The 14,372-nt window shown below is 37.1% G+C and overlaps 1 protein-coding gene across 1 annotated transcript; it reads right to left on the bottom strand.

Moving 5' to 3' along the window:
* Positions 1 to 399: 399 nt before the first annotated feature.
* Il22ra2 (interleukin 22 receptor subunit alpha 2) lies at positions 400 to 14,219 on the bottom strand. The gene is made up of 5 exons (XM_027938415.2): positions 14,159 to 14,219; positions 12,577 to 12,712; positions 9,978 to 10,156; positions 1,473 to 1,642; positions 400 to 549 (listed from the first exon to the last, which is right to left on the bottom strand). Exons 1-5 carry the CDS (start codon positions 14,217 to 14,219, stop codon positions 400 to 402), a joined length of 696 nt encoding a protein of 231 aa, XP_027794216.2.
* Positions 14,220 to 14,372: the final 153 nt, after the last annotated feature.

Genomic DNA, 14,372 nt, shown 5'->3' with positions numbered 1-14,372 from the left:
AGGTTTGTCTCTCAGCCTGTAATTCTATTTTGAAAAAATTCATTCAATACTTTTATTGAATGCCTACTATTCTTTGGTTCTTAGATTTTGTTTTGCTGTTTTAGGAGAATGAAGATCATTGTTCAGGATGTTACAATCAGAAATAAGTTTCTGTATTTCACAGAGCCCTTTATTCTTTACCTTCTTTAAATTCTAATTTTTGAAGGGTGTCAGTCAAATTTTGTTCACAAGTGAAATATTAAGAAAGAAACAATGGAAAAATAAAATAAGTGCCTGAAATGTAACAGTGAACATTGCTTAAAGAAAACATGGAAAAGACTTTCAAAAAATTCTTAAACATGATCCTTCCCATCCTCAGAAAGCTTTTGATTTCCATACTGCGGAGCACTCCATAATAAGTCATGGGGTTCCCACACACCTCTCTTTACTTCTTTGACTTCTTCTGTCTAACATGGGCAGATATATTTCAGCCACTACACAGTAGCCAGAGTGAGGCGTGAGAGCTTCAATTTCAGCAACACCATTAGCCCCTTCATATACTTGTTGCTCCTATATACAAGGGGAAGAAAAAAAAATCATAAGATAAATGATTTCCAGTGAGTCATGATAAGCTCTACCTGTGTTAAATTCAGTTAGCTGTCATGGTACCCTAGTTGATGGGTTGTAGGGTTCCTTCTTAGACACATCCTCTTTCCCCAGAGTCCTGGGCTGCAACTTGGTAAAGGGACTGGTCCAGTGGCCAAGTAGCTTCTTTCTACCCGAGACTTCCCTGAGGACTGTTGATGGATTAGCTCGAATATCAGAGTCTCTTTTTCAAGAATTTAAACTGTGAAGTGAGAAGAATGGTTTCCTGTTTCTGGCTGTCCATGAGATTGCTTGTTATCTCCTAGTAAAACTCCTCTGCTTTTGCATTTCAGTGAATTTGAACAGGATTTTTCTTCCTTACAATCAAAGTAATCCTGTCTTAGATGGACACCCCCACCACCAAAAGAAACATTCAGTTCATCACTACATCCAAATAAAGGCACCAAATGATGGATTTTCTAATAGCAAAATTGGTACAAATATATTGTGCTGTGATAAAAAAGCTACTCAAGTAAATAAAGCATATAAAACCCACAAAAAGAACATCTGTGGCGGTCAAGTGGAATGAAATATTGTCAATACTAGTTTCTAGATGTGCAAGGAAGACCAAGTGGAGACAAGCTGAGTGAAAGGGCACATAAGCATGCACTTACACACACACACACACACACACACACAACATACTTGTACACACATGCACACACAGAAATTCAAATGGTAATCCTAGCACTGATTCCTTCTCAACGAAGGTTAAAGTGAGAAAGAACAAGAAAATAAAAGAAAAAATAGAGGAATGAGTAGCAAAAGACAGGAAAATAATATGGTCAATGTGTTAGTTATGTGAACAAATTAAAAAGTATTAAACTTATCTGTTCATCCAATCTTACCTTTTTCAGTGAATTTTTAATTATAAAAACTCTGTATAGTAGGTTGTAGTAATTTTCTATTGATATATTTTTTCCTTTTTGTTCTTTATATGGCAAATGTGGAGCATGGAGTACCACCCATGAAGACCCATTTATTTGGGTTATGTTTACAACTGGAGGATCTATTTTCACTGGAAAAAGAATAGAAATTTTGACAAACCACTTAGAAAATGAAATTTTCCATGTGAACACATTATGCATCCTGACAGATCACTATTGCATTCAGAAACCTGGTGAAGGCAACACAACACAACCTGGATATGATTTGATTTATGTCCATAGTACAGTTCCATGGAGTAACTGGTCTTTTTAATAAGTGAGATTGGATCAATTTGGAGGGAAAATCTTGTTTCTCTAAACTACTCATTTGCAAAATCAAGTCTGGTTGGATAAAAGCAATAATTCTCAGCAACTACAGCCTATAAGCCAAATTTGGCCTGTTTGTTTTGGTAAATAAAGTTTCATTGGACCATAGCCAAACCTTTTCATTCTCAAACTGTCTATGGTTGCTTTTGCACCACAATGAAAAGCTGAGTAGTTGCAATACAGACACACGTGGCCCACAGAACCTAAGGTATTTCCTATTGGATCTTTTATAGAAAATGGTGATATTTGCTAACATAGGAGAATATTTTTATTCTTTGGGGGGAGGTAGGCCCCTAAAGTACTAATGACAAAGGAAATTAATGATAAATTGGATTACACTAAGAACTTCTGTTTATTAAAATATACTGTTAAAATGATGAAAAAAATCATAATTTATCAAAATATACTGTTAAAGTGATGAAAAAAATTCAAACATAAACATATTTTCAAAATGACCATGCTACCAAAAGCACTATACAGATTTAATGCAATTCCAATCAAATTACCAATGACATTCCTCATAGAAATAGAAAAAGAAGTCATGAAATTCATCTGGACAAATAAGAGACCCAGAATAGTTAAAGCAATCCTTAGCAAGAAGAGTAAAGTAGGCGGCATCACTATACCACGCCTCAAACTATACTACAGAGCAATAGTAACAAAAACAATATGGTATTGGCATTAAATAGACTTGTAACCAATGGTACAGAATAGAGGACACAGAGACATAAACCCACATAACTATAGTTATCTTATACTAGACAAAGGTGCCAAAAAACATACATTGGAGAAAAGATAGCCTCTTCAACAAATGGTGCTGGGAAAACTGGAGATCCACATTGCAACAAAATGAAATTAAATCCCTATCTCTCACCAAGCACAAAACTCAACTCAAAATAGATCAAGGACCTAGGAATTAAACCAGAGACTCTGTGCCTAATAGAAGAAAAAGTGGCCCTAATCTCCATCATGTGAGATTAGCCCCAACTTCCTTAATAAGACTCCTTTAGCGCAAGAATTAAAATTAAAAATCAATAAATGGGATAGATTCAAACTAAAAAGCTTCTTTTCAGCAAAAGAAATAACCTGTGAGGTGAATAGAGAGCCAACATTTGGGGGGCAATTTTACCACACGCACATCAGATAGAGCACTATTTCTAGGGTATATAAAGAACTTAAAAATCTTACCTCAAAAAAAAACAAATAACCCAATCAATAAATGGGCCAAGGAACAGAACAGACACTTTTCAGAAGATGATATGCAATCAGTCAACAAATATATGAAAAAAATGTTGAACATCTCTAGCAATCAGGGAAATGCAAAACTATTCTAAGATTTCGTCTCATGCCAGTCAGAATGACAGCTATCAAGAATACATACAACAATAAATGTTGACAAGGATGTAGGGGAAAAGGTACACTCATATACTGATGGTGGGACTGCAAACTGGTGCAACCAATCTGGAAAGCAGTATGGAGATTCCTTTGGAAACTGGGAATGGAACCACCATTTGACCCAGGTATCCCACTCCTAGTTTTATACCCAAAGGAATTAAATCAGCATACTATAGTCATGTGGCCATGTCAAGGTTTACAGCAGCTCAATTCAAAACAGCTGAACCGTGGAAGCAAAATAGATGCCCTTCAATAGATGAATGGATAAAGAAACTGTGGTATATCTCACAATGGAATATTACTCAGCATTAAAAGAGAATAAAATCATGGCATTTTCAGGTAAATGGATAGAGTTGGAGAATGTAATGCTAAGAGAAGTTAGCCAATCCCAAAAAACCAAATGCCAAATGTTTCCTCTGATATAAGGATGCTGATTCATAATGGGGTTTGGGCAGGGAGCACGGGTAGATTAGACAAAAAAGGGGAGGAAGGGGAAGGGACGGGATATGGGAGTAGGAAAGATGGTGGAATGAGATGGACATTATTACCCTAAGTACATGTATGAAGACATAAATGGTGTGACTCTACTTTGTGTACAACCAGAGATATGAAAAATTGTGCTCTATATGTGTAATATGAATTGTAATGCATTCTGTTGTCATACATAACAAATTAGAATAAAAAAAATTTTAAAAAAGAATTTAAAAAATAAACATTTTATGTAAGACATGTAAATATATTATATATAAATATAAATTTATATGAATATATATTCATATAAGTATGAAATATTTTGTTATATACATATATACACTTGCTATAAATATATATATGTATATATATATATGTGTATGTATGTATGTATGTATGTATATATATATATATATATATATATATATATATATATATTTGCTTTGCTTCCTCCTGCCAAAGGGTCTTTATAAATACTGCTCCATTTGTCTGGAATGCTCTACTCAACCATTTGTCTGATTAACCGTATTTCTCTTTAGATATCAGCTCAAGTGTCACTTCTCAGAGATGCTTTTCCTGATATCCCTGACCAAGTCCCTCCTTGTCTAGGGAGTTTCATGACACTGTACATCATTCCCTTGTACCATCTGCCACAGTATTGTTTTATGGATGCACGATTAGTTTATTAATATTTGTCATTCCTATTAAACAGAAAGCTCTAGAAAGAAAGGAACTTCTCTGTTCTGCTGTGCTTGCCATATTTCCTCTGGAACTTAGTAAAATGCCTTAGTAGAATGCCTGGAGTAATTTCAGAATGAACAAAGGCGCAAATCTGACAGTAGTTTACCTCATTACCATATCAGACCTAGTCCAAAAGTCCAAATGCATTTTTTTATCTTTATTTATTTATTTGTTTATATGTGGTGCTGAGACTCAAACCCAGTGCCTCACACATGCTAGGCAAGCGCTCTACCACTGAGCCACCATCCCAGCCCCAGCCATATGCATTTTTAATCCAATAAATTCTGGGTTCAGATAATATTGAAATTATACTGAGCATCAAATTCTATTTTTAACTTAAGGTTTTTAAAAATCTTGTTTTGTCTCCAGATAGACACCAGGAATCAAAACTTCAGATAATATTCTGCAGGTCAAAAACAGGTCTCCAGTGAGCCAATGCATACAGGTGACTCATGATCTTGTATCACAGGCTCTGCAAACATGTTGCCCTACGATCTGAAAAGCATGTTTCTTAAAAGAGGTTTTTCAGAAAGACTCAGGAGCTGTGGGAGGAGAGGGCCAAGTTGGAGGATGAGGAGAGCCAAGTGGGCAGGGCTCCTCAAGATTGCTTCCTGAGAGAAGCTGCAATTTTAACTGTTTTAACTGACTGAATTTCTTATTCTTTTACCTATTAGGCCCTGGCATAAAAAGACTTTTAAAACCATGTCCAAAACTTTTTTCTTTTCTTTTCTTTTTTTTTTTTTTTTAGAGGGTAGTCACACAGAAAGAAACTAAACCTTTCTTAACACTATTCAAATTTAAACAAAATTGTGCCAAAATCTCCCCTCATCTCAACCAATGTATTTTGTTATTCCTACCTGAGTAGCCTAATTGATTAGACTGGAGAAAGCTTTGTTTGATGAGTAATTTGACTGGAACCTATTTCTAGACTTGCACCTAGTCATCCAACCACTCTGAAATTCCCCTCAGCTAGTGTAAACCAGCTTCCTCATGCAACCACCTTTTCCTCAACCAGAGAATTGTTGGTTGAGTACCTTGAGCTTGAATTTCAAGTTCTCCTAAGAAAGCATGTACCAGAGACCACATATTGGTTTGCTCAATTCCTGTTTCTCCTGCCTGCTAATTAGAGAGTTGGAAAACAAAATACACAAAACAATAAAACAAACAACACAGCAAAAGAAAGAGATGTTTTCTGAATTCTATTGCATTCAGCATTTTTGACATGACCCAATTAATTTGGATTTAACTGGACATCACACAGGTTAGAAGAGGCATATGGATGGACCCCTCAGTGCTATTAAACCAAAACTCTATGTCACCAAGGGATCTCTGAAGTAAAAGCATTTGCTGAGTCATTATAGATGCAGAGTAAAATACAGGGTAAACCATAATGAAAAAAAGATCTGGGTCAATCCTACAACTATTAGTAGCAAGCTTAGGTAGCAGGTAGAAAATATCTGCTAGATCTAAAACTATGGGTATTTTTGTAAACTTAGGGGAAAGGAAAGTACTGTTTAAGTTGAGCCTACATTGGTTATAGGTAAAGGGGTGGGACTATTTGAAGTGGTGATAGCTTTGGGATGGGAGGGCAATCCACAAGAAAAAGTAATTGTTGCTTCTAGATTTATTGGTGTGAATAGTCCAGAAAGACTACAGGTAACAGGACACTGTGGCCCAAGAGACTGGTTGGTCTTGATGGGAATTGGTTCTAACATACATTGAAGAATGTAATGTTGTTCTTTTCAGTATATGATATTGATTAACTTTTCCTCTTTTCTCCTTCCTTCCATTCTCTGGACCTTTATAATTAAATTTAGGACATCTCAGTAATTTTCTTTTATCAGTATTAAGATCTAGAATGTTAATATTTTGGTGTCCATATGAAAGAAAAACAATAAGCACCTACTGACAGGAAGTATTTAAATAAAAGGTCTACATGACTATGGAATTGCAAGGGTCTCATTATAGCCAAAATAATCTTGAGGGTGGGGGAACAAGGTAGGAGGGCTCACCATTTCAATTTCAAAACATAATACAAAGCAACAGTAATCAGGACAGCATGGTTCTGGCAAAATGATACATTTATAAATCAATGGAATGGAATTGAGTCTGGAAATAAACATTTTTCAACTTATTTTCAACAAGGTTGCTGGCATCATTCAAGGGGGTATGCTAGTCTTTTCAATAAATGAGGCTGGGACAACAGAATAGCCATATTAAAAAATGACATTGAATCCTTACCTCACATCATATTTTTTTTTTAAAAAAACTAACTCAAAATGAATCAAAGACTTAGATGTAAGAGGTGAAACTATAAAATGCTTAGAAGGAAATATAGGATAAACCATAATGATCTTGGATTTGGCAAAGTATTCTCAAGTATGACACCAAAAGCATAGTGATCAAGAAAAAAAAAAGCTAAATTGTATTTCATCAAAGTAAAACTTTTATATTTTAAATGACAGCATCAGGAAAGTGAAAAGAACCTACAGAATGAAAGAAAATATTTGAAAATCATATATCCAATCAAGGACTGGTATCCAGAATATAAAATGAGCTCTTATAACACAAAAATAAAAAGATAAATAATCAAATTAAAATTGGGTGAAGGATCTGAATGCATGGTTCTCCAAGGGAGATATGTAAATGGCTAATAAGTATAAGAAAAGTTACTCAACATTCTAAATCACCAGGTTAAAATCACAGGAGATACTTTTTCATACCCACTAGGATGGCTATAATCAAAATGACATATAGTAAGTATTGCTAAGGACATGAAGGAATTGGAAACTTAATACACTGTTGATGGGATGAGAACTGGTACAGTCTGCCAGATCCTCAAATGGTTAAATATAGTGTTATCACGAGACCCAGCAATTCCACTCTTACATATATAACCAAAAGAAACAAAAATATATTCCCACATGAAAACTTGCATTCATTAATGTTTATAGCATATAATTCATAACAGCCAAAAGGCAGAAACAAACCAAATGTCCATCAACTGAGGAGCGGGTGCATAAATAGTGGGACATCCACATGATGTAGTATCATTTGGCCTACAGGGAATGAAGCATCGATGCATGCTACATCACAAATAAACCTTGAAAACTGGATGCTCACTGAAAGAAGTCAGTCACAAAAGACTACATAGGATTCCACATAGAACAGGAAGCTGTAAAGTGCTGGCATGTAGATCAGTTATAGCTTAGAGCTGGGGTGTTGGGGAGATGATAGAGAGGTGATAGCTAGAGACCATGGTTTTTTTTTTTTTGAGGTGGTGATACAAGTGTCCTAAAATCCACTATAGGTTGATGATTATACATATATGTGAATACATTAAAACTAATGAATTTTATATATTATATGGGTAAATTATAAGGTATGTGAATTTTAATCTCAATAAAACTTTTTAAAATACCTAGGAAGGCATAGTGACAGCCTATTTCCCCCAAGTGCCATCATTACTACTCTGCGGATTCAAGAACAAGATGGTGTGTGAAGTGGGTGGAGCCCGTACAGTCCTTGGTTTATAGTGGTTTGACTCATATTTTTTTTTTTTACTTTCCAGTGGGGTGAAAGTGATACAAATTCATCAGAACCTATTCTCCAAATGTTGAATTTTTCTCCTTTTCCATGCTAGTGAAATGCCATGCAGCCCAGGAGCTGTGCTTTCCATTCAGCCCTGTGACCATGAGGGGAAACAAACTAGCACTCCATGGTGGGCTGTACTGATAGGCCATTGTTAGGTTAGGGGCAATAAATGCAGTTTTATGATATTTTCAATGTACAGAGGGTTTATCAGGACGTAGCTCTACCACCCGTTGAAGAGCATCTGTATATAAACTCAACAATATGAACTTCTCAAAAAGGTTGTGCTGACCCTGCTGAGTATACAGCTTCCTAGTAAAGACCAGTGCTGAACGGAGACACACTCTGGTGGCTGTTATCTGCCACCTGGTTGCAGGCAGACTTTTATTTACTTGTTTATTTTGGTCTCTTCCCACTGGAAGGGGATAAGAGGCATTGGAATAGACACTTCTAGTTTAATGGTCTTTATTTCAGTTTTTCTTTACTTCTTTAATGCTTTTTATCAGCAGATTCCTCTCTACCACAGCATGCCCATGGACGTAGTGAACACCTTATTCATGACCAGATTCCTCCACGATACATTGCTTAAGACAAAGAAATCGTTAATATGGAAGAAGTGAAACAAAGTCTCATACCCACAGTAATGTTTGGCCTTACCATATATTCCACCACTCAGAAATTCCTGACTTTACAGGAAGCTGAAATGGACACCTGAAAACTCAGTTTGAAAGACACCTTGTAAGGTGATATTTGAATTGATATAAATAAGCTCTAAGCCTGTGACCAAAATAAGGTGCTATGTCTTTCTGATCTAGGATACAAAAGTGGAAGTGAGAGGGGCATATAGTGAACAAACCATAAACTTTTTGTTTCCTGTAGGCTTGACCTTTAATTCTTGTGGTTTATAACAAGAATAATTTCAAGACCTGGAAGCAGAGGCTGCCTCTTGACCATAATAAGGAAAATAAGGTTCTTGCATTGTCTACAGTGATTGATTCTGATGATCAAGGGAAACAGAGTTGTTCTGAGCACAATGGGGTCAGGTCATGCCTGGCATCCTCTGGAGGGCCTCTCAGGGCTTTAATATTTGGTGATAAAACTAATGTAAGATTATGTCAGTTAACTAACACCAGAAAGACTGAAAGAACTCCTTATTGTGAAAAAGAAAGTGCACATTGAGTTAATAATGTGAAAAGAAAATATTAACTACAGCTTCATGACTCTTTGCAACTGTGAGAATTGTGCTAAATGCCTGCATTTTCTTTCCTGGTTTGTTACATAGACAATACCTGTACATTAAGAGTTTTAGTTTTTCTCCCTCCCTCTCCACTAATATTTTATACAAGGTCTGTTGGTAATGGCTTATTTTATATTTTACATCTTAGACTATACTATATTATTCTGTGATTATGATTAAGCTAAAAGAGAAATAAAATCACCCAGAAATGTATTCCTAGAGAGCGTTTTTGTCTCTCCTTTTGGGGAGGTGTCTAAAAAATCTTTGTTTCCTCAAAATAAAATTCTTCTCCTGTAGGCATTTTCAGGAACTTAACTCTCTTATTTGGGGAAGTGTTGGACAATATGGCTTCTTCTCTGTTCTCTAAAAATACTTTTTCAATAGAAGCATCAATCTGGCAACGTGTGAGAGGGAAGGCTCTGTAGTCAGAGGCAACAGGGTTTGAATCCTGATTCTGGTAACCCACACTGGGAAACTTGAGCAAGGACTGAGCCTGGTTTCCTGGTCTGTTGGATCAGAGTAATAGAAGATATCCCTAGATTGTTCAGAGAACACGATTAAATAAGACCAGGGTAGACCTCCACCTAGCAGTACCTGGCCAAGCCCTGGAGGCTGTTCAAAGGCAGAAAGAGCAAAGGCAAAAAAAGTGCATGGGAAGAACTCACTTTCCCACCAAGGAAAGAAGCGCGGTGACAAGCTCCAGTCGGAGTAGTGCCCAGCAGAGGCCATCCTCACCCTTGCGTAGTAAGGTTCCTGCAGATTCGAGGTTTCATTGGTAAGGTCACAAAAGAGTTCTGGAGTCCCCCAGCAGTCCTCTTTATTTTGCCATTGTCTCTGGCCATACCTGGAGAGAGGAAAAGAGCAAGATCTGCATTTCTTTTCTTCATTAAAGGAATCTTCAGGGTTTTTTTTTTTTTTTCCAGTGTATTAATTTTTTAGAAAGCTTGAAACCTGCCCTCTAACATTATTACCATTGTGAACACTTACAGCTATCTTTAAGAATTTTTAAAAAATATTTGTTAGTTGTAGGTGGACATCAAAATAAATAAATAAATAAAGGTTTTTATATGGTGCTGAGGATCAAACCCAGTGCCCCACACATGTTAGGCAAGCCCTCCACCACTGAGCCACATCCCCAGCCACAAAAAATGTTTTTAAAATTCTTGTTAAATGCTAGCTTGGTGAAAGATGAATTCAACCTTGACAACTTCTGTATCACTAAGATAAGTGTGTGTGTATAAATACTGAGCAGTATTCTGATGTATGGATAAACTTCCATTTTTAAGTAGTCATCCTCCACATCTGTAATGCTTCTGAGGTTTTAAGTATGTGGCTTTTCTTCCTCTTCTCATCAGCTTGCTAGTGAGTAACACAGCTGAGCCTGAGAAGTTGCTGCCACTTAGATGATGCTTACTGAATGCACATAGCTTATATCTTTATTGACAATAGAATGGAAACAGTAGTGAGTGCTCCATGGTTAGCCCTGTGAGCAGCGGTTAGAAAGAGAGAGACAGAGGCTCCTGTACAAAAGGGTGGTAAGGCCAAGAAGCAAACAGGTTGGCTCAGCCTGAGGCCAGGGGATGGGTAGGCTTTACATCCTTACTAGTCACAAATCTCAGCCAGGGGTGATGGTGGGGGAACAGAGCAGGAAGTGGAGGCCAGAGAGAAGCCTCCCCAAAATATTTGTTGAAGGACTTGGAATCTTAACTTTCTAGCTATATAATGAGGAATATTGCTGTTCTTTCTCTTCCTAATCTATACAATAACAGCAGTCTCATTACAGTAGGATTAAAACAGAACCAACATATGGAGCACAATTTGATATTTTTTAATTGTTGTTTATTGATGAGACCTTGTGTTTGGTAGCTGAAGTTAGGTGTCAAGACCTCTTTTTTAATATAATATCTCATTTTTGCCACATCCCAAATGACACAGATATTAACAGTAGACCCACATAAATCGGATGCAACAAAAGTGAAAGTTTTCCAAATTATAAATCTGCACTGTGCTGCTGAAAATAGCACAATTAATTAATAGAGATTAATTCTATTTATAGCACAATTCCTATGGAGTCAGGAATGGATCCAGGTATTCTGAGTTCTGAAATTTATATAAGCTTGGGAGCCCTCTTAAAGAAAAAAGAATCACAGACTAAAAATTCTTCCATGAGGACTTGAAATTTAATCTTCATTAACTTCATGGTAAAAATAAATAAATACATAAATAAAAGTACCAATTTCTAGTTTCTATATGCTGGAATTACATCCCCAATTGTGCACAGATGTAATTTTTTTTTTGTAGTGGAGAACCTTTTATTGTAATGATTTTTACATCTTACAATTACTATACAAAGTACTTAGAGAAAAGCTGGAGCAATTAAACAAGAAAATTCTGGGGATATTCTTTCTGGAATTAATTAATAGGAAAAATCTGTTCTAGGACTTATCCCATATTGGAAAACACAGATGTATTTATGGAATAAGAATTGCTACCTTGATTCATGTCTACATCTGATTTTCTGAATTTCTGATGAAAAAATGTAAAAGCTAAATTGTGATGACCCTCTGTCTCATGCTCAGCCAGCATCTCGAACCGTGTCAAGGGAAGAAGAGCCTCAAAAACCCACAGGGAATACACGAGTGGGAAAGCCTGCCATTTCCAAATCAAGATGGTCTGTTTCTAAATCTTGATCCAAGAAAGGAGTTTATTATCTCTGAGTGTTGGCAAGGATCTTATAAGATTACCTTAAAGATCACAGGGAGAGGAGCATGCATCAGCTTGTTCCAGTATGTGTTCATGTGTACAAGAGTCATTAATGTTTGAAAAGAATTTTCTAAACAGTGAACCCACTCTTAAAATGGATTTTTAGATTAAAACATATCATGCACTCATCTTAATGTTTACCACAGGATTATTTCAACTATCAATCATTTCCCTGGAGTACTGGCCATGTGCTAAACAAGTAACTTTCAACATTCCTTTGACAAATGTCTATTGAGAGCTCACCCTGTACCAAGCACCATTGTGGAGTCATAGTCTTGGTGCTGTTTGCTAGGCTGTAGCATCTCCCCTAATGACTGCATGTCATCATGCATTTCAAGTTCCCAGACAGCTTTCAGGGAAGATAAGTCACCCTACCTCTGCTTCTTTTCAACCCCCTTGAAGCCCCTCAGATGAAAGCTTAGATCCTAACACCCCACTGCATTCCAGAACATGCTGTCCCTGTGGCCTTCTCTGCTAGGGGAAGAAGCTCAATTTACTTACATTTTGTATTGCACAAAATAGGTACTGTTGTTGCCAGTAAGTGCTTTCCCATGCTGCCATTGCAAAATGTTCTGGAAATTTCGGGACTGAAACTGTACCTTCTGAGGCTTCAGAGAATCACGGGCTGGCAGAATTCCTAATAAAAAGAAGGAAAAACACTGAACATGACTCTGAACACTATTGTTATTAATAGTAGTTTTTACTATAATATCTGCATCAGGGTTCCCTAGTCACACTAAGTGTAGGTGGCCCAGAAATCAACATTTTGACCCTTCAATGTGATGATTTTGTTTCATGATATAGTTTCTTTTCTTCTTTTTAATTTTCAGTTCTGGGGGATAGAACTGAGGGCCTCCTGCATACCAGGCAAGGTCTCTACTCTCAAGCCCAATGTGAGGTTTCAGAATGACGTGCTCCAGACTATCAAAATGTATGAGATATTCTTCCACCTACTCCCCAAGCTGTAAGGGAAATAAATCTCATTGAAAGATTATGGCCCTTCGTTCCTTCCAGATGGAGATGGGATATAATGACTGGGATGAATGCTCCACACCAAGGCCACATGTTCACCTTGCTAGGAGTCTCTTTCTTCCTCCCTCCACCTCCTCCTTGTGACTGGCATTCAGTGAACATTGAACTGGCATTCATATGAGCCATCAACTAAAATCAGGCTCTGTGCTCAAAACTTGTTAACTCATTTAATTCCCACAGCCACCAAATGACATAGGTATTTTTATTATAACCTTTTCAGATGGGGAAACTGAGGTCTAAAGCAAGCCCAGCAAGATGTAGAACCAGGGTCATTTTGGTAGCCCTGGAATTCCTGGAAACTGAGTTCTTGTTACTAAGGACCAGAGAAATAGTATATGCTAATTCATAGATTTCTGGAAGAGAGAGCTCTGAATTACTTTTATGTATCATTCCTGGACAACTGTACCGTCATGGGAATTTTCTTAAGCCCCTTACACTGAGAGATACCATGTGTTGACCTGGGATTCCAATGGCCTTGCTCTGAGGCATGTTGTGGTAATAACTCTTGGAGGGTTCTCTGTTAACATCAGTAGTGAATTCTCACAAGTTGCTTATGGTCCCTATTCTGTGCCAGGCACTACTGTATGGAAATTGGCACATATATTAACTCATTGATCTTCACAGTGACCTTCAATCCTCATTCTATTGAGGGGAAAATTGAGGCACAGGTAGTAAATGGCAGAATTGAAATCCAGACTCTGACATTCTGGCTTAGGAGGCCTGCTCTCATCATCACTAAGCAACAGTGTCCCTTCAAGGCAAAAGAAATTTTAAAGAGAGAGAGAGAGAGAGACAGATGCATGCACATTTGTTCCAAATGAAGTTCCTTGTGCCCGCAACAGTGCCTCCTTTTAATAGACACTCCTTAGGTACCTATAGAGTTACTCATGCTGTACATAGAAGATCACCCCGTGTCTGCTCTGACCATTTAGTGACTAAAAAAGCCAAAATCTTTACAAAACCCAGAAAAATATCAGTGTCATCTCTAACTGTCCTTTGATCAGATTCAGATGACAGAGATTGGGCAATTAAGAAGAAATGAATCACTTACCTTCTCCACCAGTCAGGAGGAGACTGACCAGGACACCTAGAAAGCAATGTTTTCGCCTCATGGTCGAAGTGCGACTGGTCTGGCAACAATGTTCCCTTCAATGAGAAGACAACTCAGGACAAAAGAGGAAATTAACACAAGCAGGCGGACCATCCTTTTTTTCAGGCTGTTTCCTTGAAGCAATTTTTTTTGTTACATTGCATTAGCAAAACAT

The sequence above is a fragment of the Marmota flaviventris genome, chromosome 6 (assembly GCF_047511675.1).
Source record: "Marmota flaviventris isolate mMarFla1 chromosome 6, mMarFla1.hap1, whole genome shotgun sequence".
Lineage (NCBI taxonomy): Eukaryota > Metazoa > Chordata > Mammalia > Rodentia > Sciuridae > Marmota > Marmota flaviventris.
This window is presented reverse-complemented; position numbering and strand designations above follow the sequence as displayed.

Coding starts and splice junctions, on each gene's coding strand:
- Il22ra2 (XM_027938415.2), bottom strand. CDS start 14,219: ATGAGGCGAAAACATTGCTTTCTAGGTGTCCTGGTCAGTCTCCTCCTG. Junction 12,713..14,158: donor CCTCCTGACTGGTGGAGAAG/GTAAGTGATTCA, acceptor TCTTTTTATTAG/GAATTCTGCCAGCCCGTGAT. Junction 550..1,472: donor TTAAAAATTCACTGAAAAAG/GTAAGATTGGAT, acceptor CCTTGTATATAG/GAGCAACAAGTATATGAAGG.